The sequence below is a fragment of the Cyprinus carpio genome, unplaced genomic scaffold (genome assembly GCF_018340385.1).
Source record: "Cyprinus carpio isolate SPL01 unplaced genomic scaffold, ASM1834038v1 S000006481, whole genome shotgun sequence".
Classification (NCBI taxonomy): Eukaryota; Metazoa; Chordata; class Actinopteri; order Cypriniformes; family Cyprinidae; genus Cyprinus; species Cyprinus carpio.
The window spans coordinates 1,618,170-1,640,663 of NW_024879156.1; the positions used below are offsets into that span (position 1 = coordinate 1,618,170).

The window sequence follows — 22,494 nt, forward strand, 5'->3', positions numbered from 1 at the left end:
CATTATTATTAACTTTATTATGTGTTTATCTGACTTGAATGCCAAATTGAAAGCATCTTTCCATCGTGCCATTACAGAAATATTCAAAATGTCAGAATATAAACAAACAAAACATGTTTTCAGATGTTTTGAACACCATAGCAAAACTTCACATTTGGTCTCTTCATCGTCTTGTAGGTCTGAAGTCTCTAATGTCCTCATAATTAACGGGCAGATTTCTATAATCAGCAGGTCTGTAATTAAGCTGTTGGGAGGTCAAAGCAAAGGAGAGAAGAACTGAGCATTTAATGACATAAACACTATCATTTTAACCACATAATGGAGTGCTAGTGACTTCCAAATTAATTTATGTTTGACTAAGTCTCCTCTGAGTTTGACGCACCTCTCACTGTGACTTTGGCCAGCGCTTCACTGGAGCCCACGTGATTGGTCGCCACGCACTTATACGTGCCGCTGTCCGATACTTTGAGCTGCGCGATCTTCAGCAGGCCGTCTTTGGTGGTCTCCGCCCCCGGTGACATAGAGGCTCCGCCCACACGCGTCCAGCGGAAGCGGATTGGATGAGTGCCGTGAGCGAGACACTGCAGACGCAGAGCGTCGCCGGGACCAGCCACAGTCTCATCCGTCAGTGTGGTGGCGTACGGAGGCGCTGAGGACCAGACCACAATACATATGAGAACACGCCCCCGAATATATTTCACCACAAAATACCATAAATCATTAGGAAATTAGGGGCCTTAGGAGTTATTATTGGAACATATATATATATATATATATTCCTAATTTTACAGTATTCTTTACTGTACTTAAAAATAAATACAAAATAATAATCAAAATGTGTTGTTTGCATACGAAATGTATTTTTACATTTTAAACCAGTGTTTTAAAGTATTGTTACTGTATTGTATTTAATTGTCTTACAAATAAATACACACAAATCTTTGTATTTTTACAATTTATTTTTATTTTTTTAAACGTGTATTATTGTAAGTTTACTGCACGGTTTAATTATCATTATATTAGTTATTAAAAAGGGAGTATTTTTACTGTATTGTATAACTGTCATGAAAAGTACATACACATAATAACACTAATCATTTTTATAATCATTTTAAAATTAAAAATTTTGTAAACAGGTGTATTAAACTATTTGTTAAATTTATTCTATTCCATATTCTATCATAATTAAATTCTATAACTATTTTTTAAGTATTCCTACAGTAAATTTAAATAGTTAAGATATTCAACTATTTGGATTAACTGTCATATAATAATATTAATAATAATAATGTTTTGTAATGTACTTTTTTATAAATGTATAAAAAGTTTAAAATCAGTGTATTAAAGTTATTTTTATTTTATTGTGTTAAATTCTCATAAAACTACATACATACATAATACTAACAATATACATTTTTATCATTAAATTTTAAGGTATTAATGTTTTACATCTAGGGTGTTTTACTGTATTGTGTTTAATTATCCTAAAAAATATATTGTAACCAAAACAATATAATGATCTTAAAACTTAATTTTCCTTTTGCAGAATCATCTGTTTATTGATTTTGGTGTGAAATGTGACGTGGACATGTATTCTCATGAAAACTGTAAATTGAGTGTTGATGTAAACTAAGTGATGTTTCCGCACACTTGATTATCATTTGCACACACACACTGTGTGATTGGTTTAGTCTGAGGTTAATGCTGTTATCAAACACAGTTATACTCTTCTTCATCTATCTGAAACTAAACTCCACCTGATTGCTCTTTTTCAGCTTCCCATGTATTTACTTTCCCAGAATATGACTGAAGTCCAGTGACCGCAGCTGACATGAGTTTCCTACAGTATCAGCCTGACGAAGTCAACGTTTACCGTCACACTGACCAGTGACCAGCTCACAGAGCGCATGCATCAGATCTGACTCAAATGTAAACGATGACAAGGTCAGCAGAGATAAGACAGTGTTTCAGTCACTCACAGTCCACCTCCAGCTGCACGTAGGCCTCGCTGAAGCCCAGAGCGTTCGTGGCGTTACAGATGTACTGGCCTGACACACAGAGAGACCCGAATGAGTCCACTAGAACGTAATATTAGGCACAGTTTTTCCCACTTACAGAGCGACTGTACCTGAGTCCTGTCGACCCACGTTATTGAGGGTCAGACTCCCGCCGCTCACCCGGTGTTGCCACGGCAACGGTGCCCGCAGTTTGGACCAGGAGATGACTGGAGTGGGTGAGCCTGAGAAAAATTAAGAGAAATAATAATGAGTTCATGAATACAGTGAATTACACAGATTTGTGTTCACCGCACTAAACAGTATTTGAATAGACATCCAACCCAACATCAGCAAACTTCAACATGCAGAAAAAGTGTGTGTGTGTGTGTGTGTGTGTGTGTGTGTGTGTGTGTGTTTGTGTGTGTGTGTGTGTGTGTGTGCGCACTGGTTTGGGTACTTTATGAGGACACAAATTTGTATAATGACATGGGTATAATACAGGTATTACAATATGAAGGTGGTGTATGAGAACACTACCTGTATCCTTGTAATTCAAAAGGCTTTTGAATTTGTTTCTTTTTTAATCTAAAAATTCACAAAGTTTTCTGTGAGGGGTAGGTTTAGATTTAGGGTTGGTGTAGGAGATAGAAATGACAGTTTGTACAGTATAAAAACCATTACAATTATGGAGAGTGCCCGTAAACCACCAGTACCAATGTGTGTGTGTGTGTGTGTGTGTGTGTGAGTGCGTGTGTGTGCGTGCGCGTGTGTGTGTGTGTGAGTGTGCGTGCGGGTGTGTGTGTGTGTGTGTGTGTGTGTGTGTGTGTGTGTGCGCTGTGGGCGCGCGCGGCGTGTGTGTGCGCGTGCGCGTGCGCGTGCGTGTGTGTGTGTGTGTGTGTGTGTGCGTGTGTGTGTTTACCGGTGGCGTGGCAGTGCATGGTCACGCTCTGACCCTCCACGGCTGTCAGATCTGTTTCTGTAACCGAGGCCTGGGGAAACATGCCAGCAGAGGCTCCGCCCTCCAGCCTGAGCTCCACCCGCCCCTCAGCAAGCCCCTCCCTGCTCTGAGCGCGGCACACAAATATCCCAGCATCCTCTGCTGACATCACTGTCACCTTTGGTGGGAGAAACAGACATTGTTGAGACGTGCAGATCAGGCAGGATACAGTAAAGCTGAATTGATAAATCCCAAACCACCTGTAGTGATGCTGTGGTGTCTGTTGTCGTGGAAACAAGCTCCGCCTCACTTCCCTGTTTGGTCCAGCTGATGGAGGGGCGGGGCTTCCCCGTGACGCTGCACTCCAGAGTCACACTCTCTCCTGCGTGAACCGACAGCGGCGCGGATGGCTTCACGCGCACCTCTGGAGGCTCTGCATCAACAAACACACTCTGATACCAGGATCCATCTGGCTTTGAAGAATTCAGTTTTAAATTATGTTGTTATGCAGTTTAGATTTGGTTCAGGTTAGTTTTATTTAGTTGTAGTATTTATTAAATTCATATCTTTCGGATATTATTTAGTTTCATTTTTAATTCATTAGAATATTACTTTAAGTTTCCACCCCCGACATCTCAGCAGGAATAAAAATAAAAATAAAAAATGTGTTTTGTATGTTTACATATATAAAAAAGTGACTTTTCTTGTCTAATTGAATAGTTATTTTAATAGAAAACAACAACAACAACAACAACAACAAAAACAAAAAACTAAATAATAATAATTACTTTCAAACTGCGTTTAATTACTTGTTTTTGCTTTTACTTTAATCAAAAGCACAGAAATACATTTAGAGGACAAAACATTTAGTTGTGCAGATCACACATATCATGTTTGAGTAAATCTGTTTCCTCATTTTTTCACTGAATCAAACGTGAACATAAATAAACAAGTATTTAATCTCTGTTTTCATTCTTTATTTTTTTTCTCTTTTTTTAGTTTATGATACTATTTTTTTCAGGCTAGTTATGTCTTGTCACTGGTTGAGTTGTTGATAATAACTTTGACTTGTGCTGAGAGGTAAACACTGGTGATTTATTCAGAGAAACACACGCTGGACTCACGTCTGATGGTCAGGGAGGCCATGTTCGTCCCTTTTCCCTGAGCATTGGTGGCGATGCAGCGATACCCGCCCTGGTTACTGAGACGGACATCAGTGATGGTCAGGACGGCACCATCAGGTCCAAGCTTCACGTTATCTGAGACAAAATAAACCATAACACATAAATGTCCCCTGTCCTGTCACTAACCAAACCGACTCTTTCTGTTCTCAGGAGACTTAAAGGCTATTCCTCATTTAGTATCAGCTTTGTCTCAGATATTTCATCTGCAATAGCATAACTCATATTTTTCTTGAAAGAGTTTGGTGAGAAATGTTTGAGTTTATGTTAAGATCTCAGACTTTTGATTGCAAACAGTTCTGTGCACGATACTGTTGAGATGTTTCTTCTGAAACTCATTTGATCTAATGTCTAGGAGAATCAGCGTATTTAAATCCAGAAAAAAAAGGTACAAAAGCTGCCACTGGGGTGGAACCTTTTCAAAAGGTACACTTTTGTACCTTTTAGGTACTCTGATGTACACTTTAGATGCTAATATGTACTGTCATGGACCAATACGGACTCTTTAGGTACAAAGGTGTGCCTTTTGAAAAGGTACTGCCACAGTGACAGCTTTCGTACCTTTTTTTCTGAGAGTGTATTAATGAGTGTGTTTGCTCTGTCTGTAGGTGATTGCGTAGGGTCTGTTTTTCTCAGATGTTAGTGATGTGAAGGCACCTCCCAGCGGCTGGTTGTTGGTCCTCTTCCACTCCAGCTGGACGGGTTGTGATCCGCTGGTCACGCGGCAGGAGAAGCTGACCGTCTCGCCGAGTTTAACAGCAGCTGTCTTCGGCCGAACAGACACGATGGGACTCTGACCCCATACTGTCATGAGCAAACAACACTGACGCTCGAGTCAATCACACATTACTGCACACATCTCAACCTACGACTGAATGCTTCACTGGAAGTTACATGACATGTTTGAGAAAATCTATTTAGTATAATATCAGAAAACAAAGAAGTTTTAATTTTGAAGTCTATGTCAGATGAACCCTGTACTCCCGTCGCTCTTGCTGACCTTCAGTCCTGCTCTGGTAAACAAACACAACCAAAATCAAACTCCTCACATTCTGCTTTTAGGACAACACAAACTATTCATGAGCAAATTAAACCAACGAATGTGATTTAAGCCCATTTGCTCAATCATTTTAAAGTGACTTTGAAAGAGTGCATCAGATAATCAGCTCTGACCACATTAAAAACTCATCCACTGATCTTACAATAATGGATGTGTGATTTATCACATTATGGCTCAAGCAAAAAATATATAAACCTCAGTGCAACAACAGACGAAGGAACACAAGTGAACACACAAGATTATTATCCTTGATGAAAACCATTACAAAGATTCAAACTAGCACTTACATGTTTTTTTTCTATTAACAGAAATAAAAACAGGGCTTGAATGTTTAACGGAAATATGCAGATTTATAAGTGACGTGATTTAATCAGTGATTTAATCTTCAAATACATGATTACATCAGTAAAAAAAATAAAACATTCAATGAAATAAAGCTGCCGTCATACATGCAAAACAAAAAATAACAAACCACTACTTAAAACAATAAAAAACAAAAATTTAAAAAAATCAAACAAAAATGATATACAAACAAAAAAAAATACACTAATTAAAACAAAAAAAAAGAGTCATATTTCAAAAATGCAAACAAAAAGTTAGTTAAGTTTTAAAAATTTTAACTTTGGCATCTGAGTAATTATTATTAAACACTTAGAATACTAAACTAGTAAGCCCTGAATAATAAATATTAAAAATGAAAGGCAGAGAGAAGCAGTTTCACCTGTGTGCAGGACAGCAGAGAGAATCAGCGCTGCGTTTCGGATGTTCATGATGGACTGGAGACCTTTCTCTGTCTGGATCACTGTTTAACACTCCTCCTCTCTTTATCACACACACACACACACACACACACACACACACACACACACACACACACACACACACACACACACACACACACAGAGAGAGAGAGCTTATCTGTTTTAGTAAACTCAGTGTGGCATCAATAACTCAATCTCGTGTTTCTGTGGTGGTTTGGCTTTGTGGGAACTGTTTATGTGCACAACATAAAAATCCTACATACATTAAATACCTCCTGCTGCAAAAACATCTGATTTCACATCTAAACATGTCAAACATGTACGGTTAATTACTGCAATTTAAGAACCACAGAAGTTTATTCTGAAATGTGAATTGTCTTCTGATAGGCGTTTGGGTTTGTCCTCAGTAATTGTAATTATCTTTTTATGAAAACAATACAAGTCTTCATTTAGATAAAATCTTCATTGTCTAAATAAACATTTAGTGTGTAGGACTGAGGTCTCACTCTGGCAGAGAAAAAGAAACGAATTAAAACTTACGACAGACATTACAATAAAACACAGATATACACAGAAAAACCAGACATGACGCTCTTATACTGCACTGAAGTGCTTGCTACGATGCAACAAACTGCATGGAAGTAGAAAACCACAACAAATGTTCTTCATTATTATCAGCAACAACTGTTGATTGGTGATCTTAAACATAATTTTAAATCAATATGTTTTAACACAAAAGTCAATGTCAGGGTTAGATTTGATACCTCCTAATTCAAAACGCTGTAAAGGGAAGAGTATGAGATCAGCCAATGAGTCGAGTTGTTTCTGTATTATGTATCCTGCTATATGTTATTACTCATCTTAACCTCAGAATAACCTAACAATGATAGCTGTACTGTCTGCACATGTTTATTAATGATTTGAAAGTGGAAACCCATGTTCATCATGCCAGGTTAATAGGATGAGTGTCATGAACTGTGTGTCTGATCTGGTGTTTAAAGAGTTTCATCATCTGCAAACAGAAGTCCAGAGTCTGAACTGTGTGTGTGTGTGTGTGTGTGTGTGTGTGTGTGTGTGTGTGTGAGAGAGAGAGAGAGAGAGAGAGAGAGAGAGAGAGAGAGAGAGTGATCACAAATGAGTGTCACACATATAAACTCTCCAGTCTAAACAGGATATTTTACAGAGTCATTGCATGAACAGATGCTCTGAAAATGTTGCCACCTCCTGGTCATTTACCTTCTCAGAAAAATGCTGAATGTGTCCACAAATAGCTCAATTTATATTAATATAAATGTGATCATGTGCCTTTAGGAAATGTTCAAACCCGATCATTATTAAATACAATTTATGAGAGGAGTACGCAACCAAACGATGATTTATTTACACTGAACGGAACGCGATTCAGTCACTGAATTGACAGTGTTTATGTAAGTGAAAGTGAAAGTGAAAGTGACGTGACATTCAGCCAAGTATGGTGACCCATACTCAGAATTCGTGCTCTGCATTTAACCCATCCGAAGTGCACACACACAGAGCAGTGAACACACACACACTGTGAACACACACACGGGAGCAGTGGGCAGCCATTTTTTTATGCTGCGGCTTGGGGAGCAGTTTGGGGGTTCGATGCCTTTTGCTCAAGGGCACCTAAGTCATGGTATTGAAGGTGAGAGAGAACTGTACATGCACTCCCCCCACCAACAATTCCTGCCGGCCCGAGACTCGAACTCACAACCCTTCGATTGGGAGTCCGACTCTCTAACCATTAGGCCACGACTTCCCCACATTATTTATGTATATCTAGGGGACTTATAAGCCATAATTATTGAAAAGAATCTTACAAACACTAGTGAAATGAACACATTGATCACCGTTAATGAAATTCATTTATGTGTATAACTGAAAAACCTCTTGTGAAAACATTGATCAGCCATAGTAAAATTCATTAATACGCATAACTGAAATATAGCCTCTGACTCAGTTAAGCACAAATCCCGCCCCGCAGCTGATTCTAGAGATTTCATTGGTCGAGAATGTTGTTCTCTGACTAAATGCTTTCGGGCATCTAGAAATTAAAATTAAAATCTTTAAGATTTCTATATTTCAAAATATTTTTTACTACGATCTCCCATATTTGTGATTGTGCTTCTGTAGAACTTGACCTTGCTTTACCAGATGACTCTACATAACTCTTTACATATTTGGGATTTAAATGTTGCTTTCAATACCATTCAATATACATTATTAAAAATCCACTTAGATTAACACATAAACAGCAGTGTTGTCAAAGGGTAACTAAAACAGGTCCACCATACCTCATATCTCTTTACCTTTGATTATGGACACTTTTACCAGATATGAAACTATGTTGCTCACCTCCTCAAGAAAAAAACAACAACCCTACAATCACAACATCCACCACTCCTTCTCCCACCACCACCATTAAAAGAAAAAAAAAAAAAAAAAACACAACAAAAATAAAAAAAAAAAAAAAAATCAAATGTTTTTTCTTCACTGTACTTGCCTTGACAGTATGCCAAATTTCTGGATTCCTTCTGAGAAGAATAGGTATGATGTCTTGGCCCGGTTGTTATTTTCTGCATTCACGTCCACGACCTGCAAATACAAAAAAAAAAATAAATCTGTTCATTCATTTATTCATATATATATATATATATATATATTCATTTATTCATATATATATATATATATATATATATATATATATATATATATATATATATATATATATATATGAAACATAATTAAATACATTGGGATTGAAAGTATTACAAGACTGATCTTGATAGTAGATGAATAGTAAGAATGTAAATCAAATACAAACATGATGAAACCTGTGTTTTATAGGAACACAGACTAAACCTTCCAATATTATGATGTATCTATTTACAAGATTAAAGATAAAACACTTTTTAAACACACTTTTCAGTCATTCCTTTAGCTTTATGTGTGTAGTGTGTGTGTGTGTGTTGTGTGTGTGTGTGGTGTGTGTGTGTGTGTGTGTGTGTGTTGTGTGTGTGTATTACAGCCTGTAAAAAGGGTTCATATGTGTATCTCTTATCATCACAAGACTGCAATCACTAATAATCAGAAGACTTTCTGTTACATGAAGTATCTGGAAAAGATCTACTCTATGAACAACATGCATTAAATTACATTAAATAAAGACAAAAATAAAAATAAACAATCAAAAAATTAAATGATAACTCACATATATCTGGTCCACTGATGAAGCCATGTGTCAAGTGAATTATTAATCATCTTATAACAGGCGTCCAATACTGACTTTAGGAAAAGGGGAGTAACCAATGACATTTGAGATAACAATTAAACCAGCAAGCCCCAAATTAATTTTCGACTTGGACTTTAAGTTTCAAATTTAGATTTTTAGTTTTGGTTTAAGACTTTTAGTTTTAGACTTTTAGTTTATAATCTGACCAAATAATCCCTCCATACATCCGGTAACCGAATCTTGAGTGAAGCATGAGCATGCTTTTCATTTTATGGTGTATCACGCATTTAATTCTTTAGTAGCGATTTTGATACTTAGTCATGCAGATGTCTTTCCTGGTGAATATAGCATAAAATCATACTTGGATGACAATGTACATCTGTTCATATAATATAATTTATATTTTCTTTAGCAAAGAAAACAAATAATAAAATAGTCACCGGTAATGTCCCGTTGAGTTTTACAAACTTGGTCGTCATGAATTATAAAAGGAGGAGGACACAGATACATCCAAATGGTTATGGATAGCTCTAGATTCAGTCACTGAGTTGAAAGAGTTTGTGCATAATTGGCTGTGTGTTAACCATATCAATCAAGCAAACACACGAGCAGAGGGTGTGTATTTGACCCCCATTATTTTGTGAATCTCAAATTGTGTAAATCAGTGTTTTTCAATATTAATAAAGCGAATTTACTCATGACTTGTTAATTTCTCTCAGTACAGTAAAACTCATTTGGCCCTTAGACATAACTATGCTCTACTGAACACTCGTTCCTCAGCCAACAACATTACACTGCTGATGACATTATCATTGAGAGACAGTTGGACTTGCTCCTACTCATTGAAAACTGGCAATCACTAATGACTTTTACTGAGCTTAACTTGTTAGTATGTAATCTATCAACATTATGTGCAGCGTCCTTCGGTTCTTGAAAGGCACTATATAAATGATACATTATTCTTCTTCTTCTTATTATTCCATATATGCCAATATTTTAAAAATATTGTAGATATATAACAAATTTTCACATGCTTACTGCTTGAGTGCATGCACTGTATGGCAGTATAAAGTTATATCCTCTACTTTTTAATTTTGTTAAAATCTGTTGTCATTGTTTATGTGAATGTCTAGGAGCGAATTGCAAACAATAATCCAGTAAGGATAATAAATAAGATGTATTGTTTGGATTGTGTACATCCTAAGCAAATGAATGCGGAATCACCACTGTCATGTTTCCTTTGAATTTTGTATGGTGCCAGTTGGTTGAGATGAATTATCCTGTAGGGCTAATTTATATTCTATTGGTTTTCAATTCTCTAGTAGTTATATATAATTTTGTATATAGTTTCAACAGTTTTTTTATCGTGATTTTTTTTTTTATCAGTGACTTATGCAATCCATGTGATCTTTATTTTAAGATGATTTTGTGTGCCTGCACTGTAAACAATTATTGTAATTTTAAATGTAAAAACTGTAAAAATATGAGAGTATTTTTTTTTTTTTTTTTTTCAGTGTTGCTTGCAGTAACACATGCGATAATGCTAAATTGTTATTCAAATGCTATTTGGATGTCTTAATAAAATCTGTTTAATAGTTTGTGCTTTGATCACAACCCCATTGTTTCTCCTGTAAGTCAGGGTTTAAAAAAAAAGTAAACTATAGCATGCATTTTTGAAAACATATGTTTTTTAAAATTGAATTAAAATAGATTGAACTCTGTATTTATTTTCTTTTTTTCCTTTTCTTTTTTTTTTCTTTCTGGGGTCAAATGCTTCATGAAGCTACGCCTTGAATTCTGAGTTAAACAAGAAGAACAGGGTAGAACAGCTCCAGTGGAAGTGAAAGCAGAAAGATAGTTCAGCTTTCATCGGCAAGAAAAGAGGTGAACAAAGCAACATTGAACAGTGGGATACTTCTCATGGTAAGTACATGTTTAAAAGCTACATGTTACAGTTTAAAGCTATAAAGTATTTCCACGTGAAGCCCTTTTTTGTAGGAGTTCACTTGCTTGGCTCAAATTTGTTGGACCTGTCTAAGTATTGTACAGTGTGCCCCATGAATGTGTTTTACAACAAACAAAGTAAGCTACAGTGATGAAGTAATATTATATCTTACAGAAAAAAAATATACCAGATTATATTGAAATAGATGTAAAAATGTTTGTGTAAAAAGTGTTATTGGCTGAAAACAGTGACATCATTTCACTGTCAGTGCTGAGATTTTTTTTGCATTTTTTTGGTTATTGTTGAGGTGTAGTGGGTGGCGGCATCTGTGTGTTCCTCTTGAAAAGACTTTGTCAAACAGAGAACATGAGTTTAACCCCAGAAATATATTTGTTGTACGCTGCATTTGTTCACTTATTAAATTGATTACTTATGTATTTACCCTTCAGGAACAGGTGTGAAATGTTTTTATTATACTATTATTACTATTAATTTTTGTAACATTATTATTTATTTATTTATTTTAATGTTGCCCTATAAACACATTTTTTCTGGTGGTTATGAGGTTTGTGTGTGTGTGTGTGTGTGTGTGTGTGTGTGTGTGTGTGTGTGTGTGTGTGTGTGTGTGTGTGTGTGTTATCATCAGTGTTTATATCATGAAGAGTTTACATTCTTATGTTTTTACTGTTGTGTTCAGATTATAAAATATATATGTATTTTGAAATTGTTACAAAAAAAAATACAGTTCAAAATTGCCTTTAAACCTCCAGCATAAAAACATTTGATTTTGGATTTGTATAATGCCTACAGGCTTTGAATTAATTATCAGTGTGTGAATCAGTGTGTAAAACGCTATATTTATGAATGCAAATTGCGTCAATAGTAGGTTAAAATGAATATATATATATATATATATATATATATATAAATATATATATAAATATATATATATATATATATATATATATATATATATAAACAAGACACCTGTCTTATACTATATTAAAATATTTATAATATATTTGCAGGTCAAGTCTAAATGCATTAATGAAAATCATTTAAAATTAGAGCTGCTTTTATGGTCAAAACAAAATAAAAATAAAAAGTTTTCAATTGACTTCATGACACACCATTATATTATGTTTATTGTTCTTTTTATGGAAAATGTGAATTCTTCAAATGTGTTCCATAAATGCGTAATAGTGGCCTATTTGTATAGAGTAATGAAGAACAGCACAGCACTACAACTAAGGCTAATCTCTGTGAGGAGCTGGAGGACAAGGACGCTGCCTCTAAAATGAGTCTAATGAGAAAATGGAGAAGAGGTACACTGCGCCTTCTCCAGAACCCAGCTGTGTCTCTTTGAAAAGTAATGCATCTATAGTTATGCCTCCTAATATCAGTGATGAAGCAGTGAACCTCTGACCCCAGGTAAGACAATACACAGATACAGAATAGACCTCATATCATATATAAATGGAGATTGATTGAATCCTTTGATTGATGTCAAAAGCCTGAAGAAACCCAAAACCACATCTCCAGAACCAAGCTGTGTGTCTATGAAGAGTCAAGCATTCTTACTTAAGCCTTCGGATCTCAGCTTTGGAGCAGTGACCTCTGACCTGAGGTTAGACAAACACTGATACTTAATATCTCACTAAAAAACACAGATTGAGAATAGCTGAATGCTTTTATTAAAGGGGACATCAGATGCCCATTTTCCCACAGGTTGATATGATTCTTTAGGGTCTTCCTGAAAGTTCGTCAACATATTTTGGTAAAAAATTCCTCAATGGTTGAGTTAAAACAACACTCTTTTTACTTTGTTAAAACAAGCTCTGTTCACTGTGACATGTTTCGGTGTACGTATGTCTCTTTAAATGCTAATGAGCTCTCCTAACTCCACCTCTGTCTTCCATGGATTATTTCTATTTGCAAATAATCATATAAAATATAAAGTGTGAGACTTACTACATCTGTGGGTGCAGCTGGATCACGAACAGTGGGTACTGATCGATCCTTGAGTTTTAAATTTTTCAGAAAAACCTGCCTTTAATTGTGGCTTGTTTAGAAAGCAGTCTGGAGTAAAATGATTTGTGGAGACATAAATTAATTTAGGTGTATTTGTGGTGACACCTTTACCGTCAAAAACAAAAACCAATCAACTACGTCCTCAGTGGCTCTGATGCACTGAAGATTGAATGAAGATTCTTATGTTCACTTTTACATCCAACTACAAAACACCTACACTGCTCACATGACATTGTTGTCACTACAGCTGCTCGGGCGCAGAGAAAAAAGTGGACACCATACAACTGGCTGAGAGCACAGATATGCTAATATGGGACAGTCCATCAGCAGCCATGGGCGGGGACTGAGTAACATGAATTAGTACTCAGAAAATCAAAATGGCTTGATAAATGAGACTGCCAAGGTTTTTTGGGGGATTAAAAAAGTAGTGAATGTATTTTTTATCATTGTAGGGTGGTTGTGTACACACAGTGCTAAAACATATTTATACGCAAAGACCATGTAAAAGTGAATTTTGCATCCAATGTCCCCTTTAATCTTATGATGAGTGAATTTTATTTTTTTTTTTTTTTTAAGTTTATTGGTGACTTGATGTTAGCAAGTGGATTTCTTTAATATACTTCATGAATTTCTAAAATTTAATAGTATAAACATAAAAGGTAAGCAATTCACTGAGGAAAATTCATGTGCACAGCTCTAACTGATTGATAATGAAATTTATAGTCAAAATTTAAATTTACTGATTTTATTGATTACTCGTAGCCATAATTACGAATGCAAAGCTGAGACAGAGCTAACAACACTATCTGGTGCAAATAATACTTGTAATCTGCATTTGTGTTTAATTTTTTGTGCTTCAAAACTGATTTGACTCAACAGTTTGAGAAACGGGCTGATCCAGGATCAGTCCAGATGTAGAGTATGTGAGCAGTTTCTGAGAGATCCGATCTCTATTACCTGTGTACACAGTTTCTGCAGACAGTCTAGACCATCAGAATACTTCGAATGCTCTCAGTCCAGAAAGAGAATCAGAACACAAAGAGTCATAACAGAAACCAATTCTGCTCAGACTGGAGACCTGCATAAACCAGTACATAATGAACTACAAAGAGTCAAAGACCAGCACAAAACAAATATGAAGAACAAATATGAGAGATTATTTGAGGGAACCAAGCTTAAACAAAATCCAACTGCCCTGAACAGGATCTACACACAGCTTTACATCATAGAGGGAGAGAGAGAAGGAATGAATGAAGAGCATGAGGTTTTACAGATGGAGAAAACAGCCAGAACACAACCCTCACAAGACACTCCAATCTATTGCAATGACATCTTTAAAGCCTCAGCTGAAGCAGGATCTGAGTACAAAGACCAGATCAAGACTGTTCTTACTAGAGGCATCGCTGGAATCGGAAAAAAAATAAAAACCGTCTCTGTGCAGAAGTTCATTCTGGACTGGGCAGAGGGAAAAGCCAATCAGGATGTAGATTTCATGTTTGTGCTTCCATTTCGAGAGCTGAACTTGATCCGAGAGCATCAGTACAGTCTTCACAGACTTCTGCTGGACTTTCATCCTGAACTTCAAGATCTGGACTCACAGATTTATGAGGAGTGTAAAGTTGTGTTCATCTTTGATGGTCTGGATGAAAGCAGAATCACACTGATGTTTTCAGGACACTCAGAAAGTTTGTGATGTGACTGAGACTTCATCAGTGGCTGTGTTGATGTCAAAGCTCATGAAAGGAGAGCTGCTTCCCTCTGCTCTCATCTGGATCACCTCCAGACCAGCAGCAGCCAAACAGATCCCCTCCAAAATACATCGACCGTCTGACAGAAATTCAGGGATTCAATGAGCCTCAGAAGGAGGAATATTTCAGGAAGAGAATCAGTGACCAGCATCAAGCCAGCAGAATCATCTCACACATCAGAAGAGCAAGAAGCCTCCACATCATGTGCCACATCCCCGTCTTCTGCTGGATCTCATCCACTGTGCTTCAGAAGCTCCTGGAAGAAGATCTGAGTGCAGAAATCCCTCAAACTCTGACTGAAATGTACATATACTTCCTGCTGATTCAGATCAACATGAGGAACCAGAAGTATGAAGAGAGAGATCCAGAAAAACTCCTGCAGTCCAACAGAGAAGTGATTGTAAAACTTGCTGAAGTGGCTTTTCAAACAGCTGATGAAGGGCAATATGATGTTTTATGAGGAGGACCTGATTGAGAGCGGCATAGAGACGTCACAGATGCCTCAGTGTATTCTGGGATTTGCACTGAGATCTTTAAGGAGGAATCTGTGATTCATCAGAGTAAAGTCTACAGCTTCATTCATCTGAGCATTCAGGAGTTTCTTGCTGCTTTCCATGTGTTTTATTGCTATTTAAACAGCACATGGAGACCCTTAAGGGTTATTGTTCCAATGCATAATCTGCTTAAAGGAGCAGTAGATGAAGCCACTGAGCGTGAGAATGGACGTCTGGACCTGTTCCTGCGGTTCCTGCTGGGTGTCTCACTGGAGTCCAATCAGAGACTCTTACAGGATCTACTGATGCACACAGAGAACAGCTCAGAGAGCATCAGGAAAACCACACAGTACATTAAAGAGAAGATCAAAGGTGGACAAGGCCTCTCCACAGAAAGATCCATCAATCTGTTCCTCTGTCTGCTGGAAGTGAAAGATCAGACTCTGTCCAGAGAAATTCAGGAGTTTGTGAAATCAGACAAACAATCAGAGAAGAAAATCTCTCTGCTCACTGCTCAACAATCTCCTACATGCTTCAGATGTCAGAGGAGCCATTGGATGAACTGGACCTCAAGAAATACAACACATCAGATGAGGGGAGAAGAAGACTGATACCAGCTGTGATCAACTGCAGAAAAGCCATGTGAGTGTTTAATCATGTTATAGCATAGAGTTTTCTAAATTTAATTATTAGAAGAATAAAAGTAATATTATCAAAATACCAGTTCTAGAGTGAGGTTACAAATTGAATTATCTTGTGTGCTGCTGTCTTTCAGTTTTGCTGGCAGTAATATCTTTGATCAGGATTGTGAAATTGTGTGTGTCATCAGTTTTACAATCCTCAAACTGTATCCTGAGAGAGCTGGATCTAAGTAACAATGACCTGCAGGATTCAGGAGTGAAGCTGCTCTCTGATGGATTGAAGAGTCCAAACTGTCAGCTGGAAAAAACTAATGTTTGACTGTCATATTCTTATGTTTATACATTAGTTATTTCAACCCTTGTTTACTACTGATACATGTCTGTAGGTTGTCTGGTTGTATGGGTGACAGAGGAAGGCTGTGGTTATTTGTCTTCTGCACTGAGATCAAACCCCTCACACCTGAGAGAGCTGGATCTGAGCTACAATCACCCAGGACAGTCAGGAGTCCAGCTGCTCAACCACAAATTGGAGGATCCAAAAAACAAACTATAAACTGGAGAAAAACTCTTTCTCAGGTATTTGGGGGCAATAATGGGTTTAATTAAGATCGTTGATCCCGATACTATCAAATGAGTGATCTAATTTTGCATAACAAATTAATAAATATGAAAAAGTTTTATGCACTTGCTGTGAAAACATGTTTTCAGACAGAAGTATGTTGTAAACTGTTCCAGTGAAATTTTTCAAAAAAAGGGCAAAATCACAAAATAATTTAGGGGAGGGTCCCTCAACTGAAAATGATACAAAACACAGTAGTGCATTACAAAGTGTTTAAATAAAATAAAGGCAATCCACGGAGCATTACAGCATGTACGTGAAAAAACAGTCAAAAAAAATAATTTTTGACTGCAAAGACAACCTGTCGCATTTATCATTTATCAAAATAAAGGACAAAATAATGTCTCTGGTTGAATGAATACTCATTTATAAGCCTTAGCATGCACTGAATCTGAATACTGAAGTCTTCAATGATGACAGGAGATGAAAAATCCAATAGTCCTATAGCAAGAGTAGCATAAATAAACAAAAATCAGAGCTTCCTTAAAACATAGAGTGAGTTGCAATTCTTTGATGTTGATTTGTCCCACGATGAGCATATAGTTTTGATGAAGTTATTTCTTAGTTCATTGATGAGGCATTCAGAGTAAAGAAGAAAACTGAAAGACAGAAACAAAAAGAGATCTTCTACAAAACAAACAAACAACTAGTATTAGCATTTAACAACAACCCATAATTTCAACACACTAGATAAACTATTTACAAAATAAGTGCAAAGTTACACAGCACAGAATAAACTGATACACTTACATGATTGAGCTGAAAACCTAAGTTTATCAAACTGAACTCCATTTGCAGTAAGGTTATGTAAGCCATGCTTCCGCTTAACCAAACAGGTATGTCTTACTCTACTGCCTACATCCATTTTATCCCTTAACATAGAAAACCATGCAGGGCACCCTGGCACACAGTAGAGAAACTGCACACAAAAACAACAACATAGTAACTTTACTATAGTCGGTTACAATGTGTTCTTTACTTGGCGACCACCCTTTCTCTTTAATAAAGTACCTATTCTCTAAGTTACACTTGTCCAAGGTTTATTAATTTGTACAGGGTAATTTTACATTAGAAGATGTAGTAAACAGTAAAAAATGTATAGCACATTTGATCCCACTTTATATTAAGTGGCCTTTACTACTTTGTACTTACATCAAAAAATAAGTACACTGTACTTATTGTATTCATATTGTGTTGGCAAATCACTTTTGTTGCTATTTACTTTTGGTAGGTTTAAGGGTGGGGACAGATTTGGTGCTGTGGGTAGGTTTAAGGGTGGGTTAAGATGTAAGGGATGAATAAACAGTGTAATTATAAATGTAATTACAGAAATTAATTACAGATGAAATTACATCCAGGTTTTTTTTTTTTTTATATATAAGTAAAATGTACAAAAAAAAAAAAAAAAACGTATGTACACAATAAGTGCTTTGTACCAAATGATTAATTTAAATGTAAGTACATAGTAGTTAAGGCCACTTAATATAAAGTGGGACCACAAATTTTATTTACTATGTGATTTTGACTTCACTATTGAACATGTTTTATTGTAAATAAGTCTTTCTAAAACAGTAGTTAGTTCAATTTAGACTTTTAATGACAATTATTTTTGTCATAAGCTGCCTCAGGCATATATTAGGTAGTAATAAAAAGAGCTGACTAATAAGGAACATAAAAAAAAATAATTGGCCAAGTATCAGTGCCTACATTTGTGTACTTATAGATTATGTTTTTGTGCTAATACTAACCCATCGTAGAAGCCAATGTGATATCTATTTAAACACTATATTTTTTTTAAGTTAAGTGTTATGGATTCTGGTTGGTATTTTGAGCAGGGCTCTGAACCGGTTCATGTAACGAAAAGGGAAAACCGGAAACTAACAAAAATTTTGACAGGAACAGAAACCAGAAACTGAAACAAAAATAAAATTTTATAGTTCCGAACAGAATCAAAAATCTTAAATGGCCATTAACCAGTTAATAACGTCATTTTATCATTCCATTTAATATTTGAAATTTGCTGTCAACCAATCACGAATACCAGTAGTACTATGCAAATGTGATGCTGAAGCCAACGATTGAAATGTCCGCTCAGCTGTGAACTTATCAGAGGTAATGATGCTCTTAGAGTTTATCTGAGGATAGTGCAAGATGAATTTCAACAGATCACACGCACCTGCAGTGCTTCTGTGAATGGAGAAAAACAGAATAACTATAGGCTTACATAAAAAGGAATATAGGCATATACACTAAAAACTGTATATTTCACTTAATTCATATTGATAGATTAATGAAACGAAAAGAAAAAAAAATGCTAAATTACGGGTCATTGTGACATGTTCCAAAAGTTTTCGGAAAGGAAAACGAAACACCAAGGATTTCTTTATTTTGCAAAAGCTTTGCAGTTTTATTTATTTTGCAAAAGCTTGACAGCTTTGAATAATGTCTTGCTTCTGTATAACCAACCAGCATTGGTATGACCATCCCATCGACGCCTTACGCACACACACACACATAATTTTGCTATATTGAAGCTTGTTCATTATCAAAATAAGATAGTTAAAGAAACAAATAAAAAGTTACACTTCTCCGTTGTACAAAAATTTGTTGCGTTCAGCATGACCGCGCGCCTCACTGTGCTGATATAGCCGATGTGAAGGATGATGTTTTATGTCGATTAAAGTACAAACATTATATAATAAATAATATTTTAGCATTCAGATACGTCAGGAATATGGAAACATTTGGATTTGTGCCGAATGAGACGAGGTAGGCATCTTAAATTAATTTGTTTTTGGATTGACATTTTTTATAGCCTAAAACTTTAGAGGATTTGTTTTTCGAGAGAAACTAATAACTAATAAACATTTTGCTTCAGACTACAGGCATTTTACCCTTCATTATTTCAGAAAGTAATATGGCTAATAAAATGTGACGTGAGCCGCGACTTGTGTTTTTTTTTTCACTCTCAAAATCCAATCTTATAGTATTTTTTTTAACAATGCAGCAAACATTTTTAAATATCTTAAAATACTTTGATGTCTTTAAAGTGTTGATAGAATTTAAATTTTTTTTTTTTTTTGCTTTTTTTTTAGTAGCCTAGCCTACATTTGGCCAAAATCTAGAAAAGATGATGCTGAATTGGCTGTGACTAAGCGCAACAGGGTTATTGGCTAATGTTTACCAGATTTCTCTTTTATCCTTTTCTTTTTGAGTAAAGAAAACACTGCACTTTATTTTATTTTATTATTATTAGGCAGATTATAGGCAAAGAAAATCGTTTTTAAAAAATAACGTTATTAACCGGTATTTCTCCCACTCAAACCAGTTTCGGAACAGTAAAAATATCAGAGTCGAACGCAGGAACAGAAACGTTAAAATATCGATTCTGCTCGGAGTGAACCCGTTTTCAAGGCCTGATTTTGAGTTGATCTATATTTGGAGCTCTGGAGCTATTAGAGTTTATTACAGTTACCTACAAGAATGAGTGCCTTATTTTGATACATGTAATATCATGTGTTCACTGATATTCCAGCTGCTTCTTGCACAGTTTTAATAATCAAACATTTGTTATTTGTTCTTTATATTTGTCTCTTACTAGCTTGAATCATGGAGGCAATTTTAGAATCACACCAGGACTGAGAAAATGTAGGCCCCCCTCCCAACCCAACACACACACACACACACACACACACACACACACACACACAATACATACAGCTCTAAAACAATCCATTTATGTATCATCTGTCTTCTTGTTTTCAGATGCGTGTGATCTCACACTGGATCCAAACACTGTAAACACTCAGCTCATGCTGTCTGATGAGAACAGGAAGGTGATGCATATGAAAACACCGCACAGTCGTATCCTGATCTTCCAGCGAGATTTGATACATATCCCCAGGTACTGTGTGGAGAGAGTCTCACTGAACGCTGCTACTGGGAGGTTGAATGGACTGGAAGAGTGACTGGCATAGCCGTGACATATAAAGGAATCAGCAGGAAGGGAGTAAGTGACTGTGTTTTTGGATGGAATGAAAAATCCTGGAGTCTCTTCTGTTCTGATAACAGTTACACTGTTTGTCACAATAATGACAGAACTGACTTAATTGCACCTTCACCCCCCTCTAATAGAGTAGGAGTGTATCTGGACTGGTCGGCTGGCACTCTGTCCTTCTACAGCATCTCTGATACACACACACTCACACACTTACACACATTCAACACCACATTCACTGAACCCCTATATGCTGGATTCAGAGTTTATGAAGCCTCAGTGTCTTTGAGAAATATCTCAACAGTATATCTTTAAAGCCGTCACAAACTTTTTTTTTTTTTTTTTTTTTTTAAAGACAACTCGCACACCCAAATGATAAAAATGCAATGTGTATTATGGAATTTGCATAATGATTGTTTTCGAGCAGGTTTCCCCAAACACATCCCGGTCTGTCATTGGTCAGTAGTCAGTCCCACCCCAAAATAGTATTTTTCTGTCTGCTGGTTTAGACATCACAGCTCAGGAAAGTCACTAGTGTAGGGTTTTGAGGCATACCAACTGTTAGACTAAAGTAATGATGTTAACCTTGTGTAACCTCTTATACATAACTTGTATGTTTAAGTCTGCCTTATTGTTGTACTATGTCATGCTTTTATACTCTTTGATTGTTCACTATTTAAAAAAAGACTATTTTGAGTTTTGTTTTATTTTTATTTTGAGATTTTTGTAGAATATCAATAAAAATAATTTCACTACTAAAATGGTTCATGACATTTCTTACTTTTTCAGTGGGATGGTGGCAATGTCATTGTTTTTGAAATAGTTAACACATATAACTGACAACTTTGCTTTTAGAGCTAGACACATGCTAAATCTCTCAAGATTCATGCTTTTTTTGCTATATTTTTGCAGTTTTCTGCATGTTGTACAATATTTCAGTTCTTCTCTGGTCGTGGTCCTGTTCCAATGGTGCCCCTTTGTGTGTGTGTGTGTGTGTGTGTGTGTGTGTGTGTGTGTGTGTGTGTGTGTGTGTGTGTGTGTGTGTGAGGACCTCCGATACCTTGCAGCCAGGCTTGAGTTTGCTGGAATTTCTTCAGGTAGGTATGAAAGTTTGTCCTTTAGTTCCATCGGTATAAAGTCTTTCTGCTGAAATGTGAAGTGGGCCGAAAAATGTTTCCTTAATTTGTGCATAATGGGTATGTTGTGTTGAAGTACAATTCTGTTTCCACTTCATTCTTTGTGTGCAGTGGGGAGTGGGGAGTACAACCTTTCTTCTTTAGGTTGTCAGGTCTGTCTGATTGATTAAGTGTGAAGTTACAGTCTACTGGAATGCACTGCAAACAGCATAGAGAATAAGGGGCTACATAGATAAATCCCTTCACAGGGAAATTTACAGAGTAGTCATAGAGCAGTGCAGCGATGATGTATTTTTTTGTAGGCCAGCCCCATAATTTGCATCACCTTGGTTCCCTCACAAAAGATTTTTTTTTTTATTATTGGCTTTTAGATTATTACAGAAAATAAGGATAAAAGTTTTGTTCATCGTGATAGTCTTCACAAAGAAGTGAACACAAACTTTATTTGAAGCCTAAATACAATACAAAGTTTTTTTTAGATGAAAATTACATGAAATTGGCATTATATCCAGTAGATGGCAGCAAATGATCACTCATAATCTCAGTAGCCATTTCAACTCTGGATTTATTATAAAATGACTATTGTGATGCATTTTAGTAATTGTACTGTACTGAAGTATAAAGTATAGCACGTGCGGGAAGTCACAAAGTCTGGTGTCACTTAAAAACTTAAATAATTAATCCCAGACACCAA

The 22,494-nt window shown here is 36.1% G+C and overlaps 1 protein-coding gene and 1 long non-coding RNA gene across 3 annotated transcripts; one reads left to right on the forward strand and one right to left on the reverse strand.

Annotated features, from left to right (window-relative positions):
- Positions 1 to 6,016, reverse strand: LOC109088265 (basement membrane-specific heparan sulfate proteoglycan core protein-like). Of its 2 annotated transcripts, none has more exons than XM_042754241.1 (9): positions 5,897 to 6,016; positions 4,773 to 4,919; positions 4,059 to 4,193; positions 3,195 to 3,367; positions 2,917 to 3,112; positions 2,129 to 2,239; positions 1,980 to 2,048; positions 383 to 649; positions 1 to 244 (listed from the first exon to the last, which is right to left on the reverse strand). In XM_042754241.1, exons 1-9 carry the CDS (start codon positions 5,943 to 5,945, stop codon positions 240 to 242), a joined length of 1,152 nt encoding a protein of 383 aa, XP_042610175.1. In that variant the 5' UTR covers positions 5,946 to 6,016; the 3' UTR covers positions 1 to 239. The 2 variants fall into 2 exon arrangements, with proteins under 2 accessions (XP_042610175.1, XP_042610173.1); XM_042754239.1 differs by having other exon boundaries at positions 3,195 to 3,403.
- A 6,423-nt stretch (positions 6,017 to 12,439) lies between these two features.
- On the forward strand, positions 12,440 to 14,522 carry LOC122143671. The gene is made up of 3 exons (XR_006159307.1): positions 12,440 to 12,565; positions 12,648 to 12,761; positions 14,135 to 14,522. It is a non-coding gene; the product is annotated as an uncharacterized LOC122143671 (long non-coding RNA).
- The last annotated feature ends 7,972 nt before the right edge of the window (positions 14,523 to 22,494 follow it).